This window comes from Saccostrea cucullata, unplaced genomic scaffold, assembly GCF_032062105.1.
Source record: "Saccostrea cucullata isolate Sc308-1 unplaced genomic scaffold, CSIRO_AGI_Scuc_v1 ctg4787, whole genome shotgun sequence".
Classification (NCBI taxonomy): Eukaryota; Metazoa; Mollusca; class Bivalvia; order Ostreida; family Ostreidae; genus Saccostrea; species Saccostrea cuccullata.
Window position 1 is genome coordinate 62,795 of NW_026926028.1, and position 9,579 is coordinate 72,373.

The 9,579-nt window shown below is 39.8% G+C and overlaps 1 protein-coding gene across 1 annotated transcript; it reads right to left on the reverse strand.

Moving 5' to 3' along the window:
- Positions 1–3,907: 3,907 nt before the first annotated feature.
- LOC134270424 (uncharacterized protein K02A2.6-like) lies at positions 3,908–8,370 on the reverse strand. Its single transcript, XM_062752645.1, has 2 exons — positions 7,584–8,370; positions 3,908–7,547 (listed from the first exon to the last, which is right to left on the reverse strand). The coding sequence occupies exons 1-2, from the start codon at positions 8,137–8,139 to the stop codon at positions 4,174–4,176; spliced, it is 3,930 nt and encodes a 1,309-aa protein (XP_062608629.1). The 5' UTR covers positions 8,140–8,370; the 3' UTR covers positions 3,908–4,173.
- Positions 8,371–9,579: the final 1,209 nt, after the last annotated feature.

A 9,579-nucleotide genomic window follows, 5' to 3' on the forward strand; every position in this document is an offset into this window, starting at 1 on the left:
ACTAGTTTGTCCCATTTATGCAGTAGTTTTCGTGCAATGGGTGGTTCCTTCCCGATTAATCTCAATGTTGGTTTATGTCCTTTCTTTAACCACGATAAAACAGCAGCCAACGAAATGTCTTCCAATTGTAATTTTGCAAGCTCTTCCTTGGAAAATTCTGGAAACATCTTAGTTGCTGTAAACTCAGAATCATCTTTTGATTTTTCCTTAGACTGCAGGCTCTGAACATCAGTTAACGTTGTACTTTTCACCAAATTGGTAAGAATTTCTTCTGAATATACATGTTCTGTTTTATCTGCACCCCATGCCACTGACATTTCCTCAGTTGAAATGGATTCTACATGAACTGTTTTTCTACTAAGTGCGTCAGCATTCCTATTTGAACGTCCTGATCTGAACATGATCTCAAAGTCAAATTGCGCCAGTTGAGCAGCCCATCTCATTTCTACAGATCCTAACTTAGCAGTCTTAAAATGGCTCAACGGATTGTTGTCGGTGTAAACAACGAATTTTCCTCCTATCAAATAGTCTCTGAATTTTTCTGTTATAGCCCATTTCAAACTAAGTAGTTCAAGTTTCATAGAACTGTAGTTAGACATATTTTTCTCTGTTGGACGAAGACTTCTGGAAGCGTATGCTATGACAACACGTCCTTTATCCTGATCTTGCGATAAAACTGCGCCTAACCCGTCGTAACTTGCATCAATTTCCAAGATGAACTGTCTCTTGAAGTCCGGGTATCCCAAGATAGGAGTTGTCGTAAGTGCTTCTTTCAACTTCATAAATGCATGATCACAGTCTTCATTCCATCTCACACAAAATGAACCATCTACCGTTTTTATCCTTGTTCGCTTGGTTTTCTTCTCCTGTTTGGTAAGGATAGCATGTAATGGGGCAGCTATTTTACTAAAGTTCTTCACAAATTTTCGATAGTACGAACATAATCCTAAGAAAGAACGCAATTCCTTCTCAGATTTTGGTTTAGTCCAAGTAGTGATGGCGGATATTTTGCTGGGATCAGTTTCAATGCCTTTACTGGAAATTTTATGTCCCAAATACTTGACTTCTTGTTTGAAGAAATGGCACTTCTTTGGATTAATTTTCAAGCCGTGTTTGGTCAGTCTTGAAAATACAAAATCAAGTCTTTCTAGGTGTTGTTCAAAAGTTGATGAGTACACCAAAATATCGTCTAAGTATATCAGTAGAAACTCAAAATTCTTGTCTCCAAGACATGCTTCCATCAAACGTTGAAAAGTTCCTGGACTGTTACACAAACCCATAGGCATTCTAATGTATTCGTATAATCCTCCGGATCCTATACGGAATGCGGTCTTTGGTATCGACTCGTCATCTAAAGCGACTTGATAGTAACCTTGCGCTAAATCAATGGTGCTGTAATACTTTGATCCACATAAAGCATCCAATGACTCTTCAATTCTCGGTAAGGGAAAAGCATCCTTAACTGTCTTTTGGTTAAGACGACGAAAGTCTACACATAAACAAAGTGATTTATCCTTTTTCCGAACCAATACAGCTGCAGCTCCGTATGGACTAGTACTTGGTCTAATTACTTGCTGATCAAGGAACTTCTGAATGAGCTGTTTTACTTCTTGCATCATGTGGGGTGGTACCCGTCTATGTGGAACAGCGATGGGTTTGTTATCAGTCAGTTCTATGTGGTGCTTTACTGTGGCTGTAAATCCTAAGTCGTCTTCATCTTTGCAAAATGCTGCTTTATGTTTCTGCAATAAGTGTGCAAGTTTTCGCTGTTGTTCACTACTAAGAGTGGTATCTATATCAAAGTCATGTCCGTGTAATTTGATCTTTTCATTTTCATGTTCGGTAATATTTGAATCTATTTCTGTCTCTCCATCAATTTGGACTTGAATTTCATTATCCTTCACTGTCACTTGAACAGAATTATGTAAGGAATCTGCTATTTCTGCTTCTTGAACTGTCCCAATCCTCGTCTTAGGATTTAACCACACATCCTCAGTCCCTAGATTTATCACTCGTACTGGCACTCTTCCATTTGAAGTCTCTGAATAAGAGTCTATCACCATCACATTGCGTGGTAAATTTCCATGAGGACTTTGAATTGCCTGTACTAGTACATTCGAACATCCTCGGCTTTGTCGTGTAGTACACATCACAGTTACCATGGATTCAGCTGGTACTTTTACTGGAATTCGTCCAACTTTGGCAAAACTAAGCCTGTTAACTTCTGATGTCATTTGATACATGGACAACACAACATTCCATGTGTCACACAAAAGTTCATCTTTGGTATCAGACACGGACTCCAAATGAGTTTTCAGAAGTTTGAAGAAATTACTTCCAAGGACTCCTGGTACTCGGCTCTTCCGTTCTCGACCAAAATCGTCATTGGGATCCCTCAAAACTAATACACCAACATTTGGAATTGTGACTATATCTGGGATGCTAATCTCAACTTCTGCATATCCAAGATATGGAATAGGTAGGTTGTTAGCTCCAGTCACCTTCATCCAAGAAGTAACATCATGAAGTTTTGGCTTATTATCAAGTAGACTTCTAAAAAATGTTTCTGTCACTGTTGAAATTTGAGAACCAGTGTCTAACAAACACATTGTATCTTGGTTTTCAATTTTCACTGACTTAACGGGACAAGGTCCAATTCCTTTGTCAAAAACTCTGTCACGAATGTCTGTTTGCGAGTCTTCAATTTCCACTCCTGCAGTTCGACTCTTCACTACAGAAGTTGTTATTCCCCCTGTTTATTTACATCTTGCTTGGAGTTGCTTTTCCTAGCTTCTGATGGGAAAACAGATGGACACTGATTTGCTTTATGACCCTTGCCACTACACTTGAAACATGTCACATAGTTTTTCTTAACATTGTCAATCTGTCTCTTAGGCTGTTTGGGTTCTGCACATCTTGCGGTAGAATTGAACTTTTCTGTTAGCGTCTGCAATTCTCTGCTGTGTCTGTCCAGTTGCTGTTGTTGCTTCAGTAGTAACTTCTTTATGTCTTCCAACGAATCAACTAACTGTACTTTAGCTCCTTCTGATGAACACTGTTGTGGTAGATTACGACTTCTATAATCTTCCGACCAGTCAATAACTGTCTCTCTAAATTTAGGAAAGTTCATATCCTTGAACTGATGTAAGTAACGTCTCATCTCTCTTCTCAGACTGTCATCCCGAATTCCATCAACAAATTTTTCTTTCAACATTGTGTCCTTATCGGTAATCACACTTGAATCCTTATTGTGGATCTTCTCCATAAGTTTCATCAACGCTAGTGAGTACTTTTGTAGAGTTTCACCCTGTTCTTGGTTGCGCTGGTAAAACTGCTGTTGTAGTGCTGCAATAGTTTGGTAATTAGTAAACACTGAACGTATAATGTTAAATATTTTTTCTGGAGTATCCCTTTCATTCTCTGGTCGTAAGCGTATTTCGTCCTTACATTGTCCACCAATGTTGTCGTAAATGAAATCAAGTTTGGCATCTAGTGGTTCAATTGTTTTTAAGTGTTGTTTTACATCATGAATCCACTCGCATATGTCTGGGTCATTAACACTTATAGGTCGTCCACACAGTTTTGGTATTTTCTTCTCCCTTGCTATGAAAACAGTTTTATGTTCTTCTGATTTAGCGAAACTCATGTTATGTACATCGGCATTTAATTTTTCAATAATGGTGTTTGCTTTTATTAGTTCATGTTCTAATTTTTCAGTCTTCATAGTTTGAAATGTCAATTTGGCTTTTAATTCTTCTTCCGACATGGTGATAAATAATACACTGTAAATGTCCTACCAAATAAATCTTACGTTGGTCTAGTGGTCTGTTACGTTGTGGTAGGGACAAATAGATACAGGATCTAGGGCCTAGGTGTTGCAGAATGTCATTGAGACAATGAAAACACGTGTAGTTTAACTCGTTTACTTTAACTAAGTGTAAGAACCAAAACATGCACAAGACTATAAGATCCGGATTAGTAGAATACGGAAATATAATTTCCGGATTACTTAATACATACACTACACTCCTCCCTGACTAGTATGAAAATCACATATGAAAATAAAAATGAAATAGACAGTAAACAACAAACAGTCCAATCAAAAACAATTAAGAATAACTTCACATTAAATGAACTTTACAGTTAGGTTATCATCAGTTCACAATCAGAATCTCACAAGTTAAGTTTGTCCGGCTTGTTACGAGTTCGCGGCGGATTTCGGCGTGGCTCTGGTATGGGTGTACTGGGCTCTGCATCCTTCACAATTTCCTGAGTTTTGTCGGTGGTGCAGGGAGCATTTACGGATGGCACAAACGGAATATTCACCGGAGTTGGATATGCAGGTTGATCCTTCGATGTACGTACGATCTGGTCGACGTGTCTCCTCCATAGAGTACCGTTCACATCCACCTTGTAGGATAACGGTCCTGTCCGCGAATGGATACGTCCATTTGCCCATTTCTCCGAGTTGCTGCGATAATCACGTGTGTTCACCGCGTCCCCATCTGAGAATTCTCTAATCACATTACCGCAGTGTTTTGCTGTAGAACCATATTGTTTGTGCATTACTGTCGTGGCAAGATCTGGTTTCAATATGTCAAGTCTTGTACGGATATTTCGGCCATACAACAGAATAGATGGTGACTCATTAGTGGTTCCTTGTGGTGTGATTCTGTATTTACATAGGAATGCATTCAGTTTCTTGTTTATGCACGCAGAATCTCCTGATGCTGATTTGATCGCCTTTTTAAAGGACTGAACGAACCTCTCGGCTTGGCCATTCGTGCGTGGATGGAATGGAGAAGAGGTTATATGCCTGATGGCATTCGACTCCATAAACTGACGGAATTCCTCCGAACGGAACTGAGGTCCATTGTCGGACACTATTTCTGCAGGTATCCCCTGTCGTGCGAATAAGGTCCGTAAGGTGTTGATTGTTGCATTACTTGTGGTACTCCTCATCTCAAAGACTTCCGGCCATTTCGAGTACGCATCCACAACTATGAGGAACATGGCGTTGTGAAAAGGTCCGGCGAAATCTATGTGTAAGCGATGCCATGCCTTTGGCGGAAGGTTCCATGGGTGTACAGGTGCGGCGGAAGGTGTGTTCTGCACACGCTTACATCCAGAACAAGCCTTGCAGACTTCCTCAATAGCTTCATCAACCTTGGGCCACCATACGTAAGATCTGGCTACTGCTTTCATTTTGACAATACCAATGTGGCCAGAATGAAGCTCTGTCATTACTTTCTCGCGTAAAATGTCTGGGATGATCACACGATTTCCCCAGGTAACACATCCTTGGTAAACGTTGAGTTCTTCTCTGCGATTGTAGTAGGGCTTTAACTGTTCATCACAGTCATGAGGGAAATGTCCTCGTATCACGTAGTCTAGGATTTGACTCAGAACTGGGTCACGCTGTGTTTCCCTACGAATTTGCACACAGGTAACAGGTAAGTCATCGAAATGTCTGTTGTAGAACAAATCAATAGGATCCTTTTCATCCTGTGGTTGATTAACTGCGGGTAGTGGTACACGCGACAGTGCGTCAGCATTACCATGAGACTTGGTTCCACGAAATTCAATGTCATACTGGTATCCTGATAAGAATACAGCATAGCGCTGGAGACGTGCTGCTGTCATCACAGGAAGGGACTTCTTCGGATTGAAGATGCTCAGCAAGGGTTTGTGGTCTGTGACAAGTGTAAATTTATGTCCATAAAGGTAAGAATTAAACTTTCTCACACCCCAGTAGAGAGCAAGCGCCTCCTTGTCAATCTGTGAATAAGCCTTCTCTGCCTGGTTCAATGTGCGTGACGCAAAAGCTATGGGTCTTTCGGAGCCATCTGGAAACACATGGGAAAGTACCGACCCAATTCCATAAGGCGAAGCATCTGCAGCTAGTTTCAAGGGTAGCTTGGCATCATAGTGGCACAGAACCTTGTCAGAGCAAATGGCGTCCTTTATTTCATTGAAGGCCTTATCTCGCTTAGCATTCCATTCCCATCTAGTTCCTTTGTTAAGGAGTTCATGAAGTGGTCCTGCTTTACTGGAAAGGTTGTCTAAGAATCGGTGATAATAGTTCACTAGGCCAAGAAATGACCTAAGTTGGGAAACATTCTCAGGTCGCTGGGCATCCTTGACAGCCTCAATTTTGTCAGGTGACTTGTGTAGGCCACTAGCATCGATTTCATGCCCCACGTAGCTCACCTTAGCTTGGAAAAATTCACATTTCTGAAGGTTTACATGTAGTCCATACGATTGTAGACGGTCAAGTACGAGTTTCAAGTTGTGTAAGTGTTCCTCATCAGTGCGACCAGTAACAATAATGTCATCAATGATCACTTGCGTTGATGGTATATTCTGTAGTACTTGCTCAATTGCGCGTTGCCATAGAGCTGGGGCAGATGCAATTCCGTACGGAAGTCGCTTGTATTTAAACAGGCCCTTATGAGTGTTTATGACGAGTAGATCCTGCGAATCTTCATCGAGCTCCATGTGATGATATGCTTGTGTTAAGTCCAGTTTTGAGAAGTTCTTTCCACCAGCTAGGGTTGCAAAGATGTCCTCAATTTTGGGAAGAGGGTATTTTTCGACGCACATTACAGGATTTACTGTTACCTTATAATCACCACACAGTCTGACGTTTCCATTCTTCTTAATGGCTGGGACTATGGGGGTAGCCCATTTACTATGTGCGACAGGCTCTATGATTCCATCTGCCTGTAGTTGATCAAGTTCTTGTTCAACCTTTGTCCTCAGTGAGTAAGGAACAGTTCTCGCCTTAAGAAACACAGGTTTGGCTCCAGGATCAACTGTAACTGTCCCCTTAATGTGCTTAAGAGTTCCGACTCCTGGTGAGAACAGCTCGTTGTGCGAGTCAAGTAGATCCTTCAAGGTTGGCGGGTGTGTTGCAACACTAGAGCGTAAAGTCTTAATCTCCTGCCAGTTGAGCTTTAGCTTTCCAAGCCAGTCTCTTCCTAGTAAAGCTGGTCCATCATGTGGAACAACAAGCAGTTCGAGGTTAGCAGATTGTGAGTTAAGTTGAACATTCACCTTCATTTTGCCCAGGGGTTGAATTGTGTCTCCCGAATATGCACGCAGTAATTCACTTGATGGTTCAAGGTTTACGTTACCAAAGTTTGCACTGTAGTCACTCTTAGAAATCACGGAAACAGCTGTTCCTGTGTCGACCTCCATCTTGATGACTTTTCCTTCAATAATTGGTTGCACAGTTATTGGTGGCTCATGATGTGACTTCATGTGGAAAGTGCTTGTGATGTGTAGAAGTGGTTCTCCATTAACCTCCGTGTAGCGTTCTTCAGAGTGAGATTCCTCCTCATTATAGAATAGGGAAGTGTTACGTCCCTTGTTTCTGTCACGTTTCTTCTTCATACAAGCTCGCTCAATGTGTCCCACCTTCCGACAGAAAGAGCAGACAGTGTTAGTGTGTCGACACTGCGATGCTGGATGATCACCATCACAACGATAGCATGAATGTTTCTGTGTTGTCGATCGTGCGTGAGGTTGAGGGTTTGCGTTTCTCACTGTAGGCTTCTTGTTGAATTGTCGGGGTTTCGGACGTGTGCTGATTTTGTTGACTGTTTCACTCTTTCCCCCCTGTACTTCAGCTGCATCTCTCGCTGCCGTTTCCATAGCTACCGCCAGGTTGATAGCTTTTTCCAGGTCAAGGTCTTTCTCTGAAAGTAGCCTCTTCTGTATAGTTTCTTGTCGTAAACCAACCACTAGTCTGTCACGTAATGTGTCACTTAAAGCTGCCTCAAACTGACAATGGGTTGCCAAATTACGAAGTTCTGCCATGTACGACAAAACGGACTCATCTGGGCGTTGATTGCGCTTATGAAATCGGAACCGCTCGGCAATGACCGATGGCTTGGGGCTCAAGTGTTCACGCAGTGCTTTCAAAAGGTCCTTAATGCTTTTTTCTGTAGCCTTAGCAGGAGCAATCAAGTTTTTCAGAAGTGTGCAAGTCTTTGGACCAATTAAGCTTATCAATGCAGGTACCTTGTGGTTATTATCAATGTCATTAGCGAGGAAAAATGCCTGTAGTCTCTCCTCATACGACTCCCATGATTCAACCGAATCATCAAATTGCTCGATTTTGCCAATGTGTGGCATTGTTAACGTACTTACTCCTCGTCGCCAGTTGTTACGTTGTGGTAGGGACAAATATAGATACAGGATCTAGGGCCTAGGTGTTGCAGAATGTCGTTGAGACAAAGAAAACACGTGTAGTTTTTACTCGTTTTATTTAACTAAGTGTAAGAACCAAAACATGCACAAAACTATAAGATCCGGATTAGTTGAACACGGAAATATATTTTCCGGATTACTTAGTACATACACTACATGGTCCGAAACAGCTCTTCACATCATATCGTCACTGAACCATTAACTCTCATGTTGATAATGGAGACCTAAATTATGCACATCACACTGCCATATAATCCGAGTTAACCATTAACTTATCCTGTCCACGACGCCATTTGTGATAACCAGATTTGTTCTTTTATAAGTTTATTAATTATGAATATCCATGATATTACAAATTATAATGGTAATGATATTGGCAGTAATAAATGACAGTGTGCTGTACAAATGAAAAATAAGAAAAACATGACATTACTTACAAATGTAAATTCACATGAATATTATATGAAGCATTACTAAAAAAATATGAATAAAAATAATTTTACAAAATATGACGGACAGTTGACCTTTCCATTATAAAGATTTATAACATATTACACTCATAATTAACTCATGAATAAAATATATAACATGCTTTCATATAAATCTTACCCCAACTAGGGCCTCAATGCATAAACTCAGGTCAAGGTCACCGTCGACCACAGTGATACTGTATAACCTAACCAAAAATCAATATACCTATATGTTACCTCTAATTGTAGTTGTAAACAACAACAAAAGTTTATCTCGTAAAATAATTTTAAACTTCTTCATAACAAAAGCCTAGTAAACATCACTAGAAATAAAATGAATAGCCAATATGATATGGAACGTTTATCAACAAAACATGCTGAACTTATTCTATTAAAATAAATATTTTCAGACTTTACAAATATTAAAATAACCCTACCAAAACATACTTTACTATCATGAGCAAAGCTATATTTAAAAAAATGTAAACTTACAGTTGGTACACCTAGCTAGAGATATAATTCAGCTTCAACAACGTTACAGTTCAACACACAGCCTTCATAGCGCGAAACATTTCGTGCAAAATCATAAACTATGAAGTCACGTGTTCACAGGAAGTGATGTTGAAATTATCAAAATATTAAACAATACATTTAAATAAAAACTTATGTGTATTTTCCATCATTATTTGAAAAATGACAATGACAAAAATTATTTTAAATGAAAATCTTCAAAACTTTAGCTGAACAGAATTTCTGTTACTAAAAATAGATGTGGAAATTACCCTCAATGACAAACAGTGTATGAAAACAAAGAGAGATAACTCTATTGTAAAAATCACCACATCACATAATATTTATTAGCTCTGAATGTAAGAGAAGTTAACAAATTTAATAA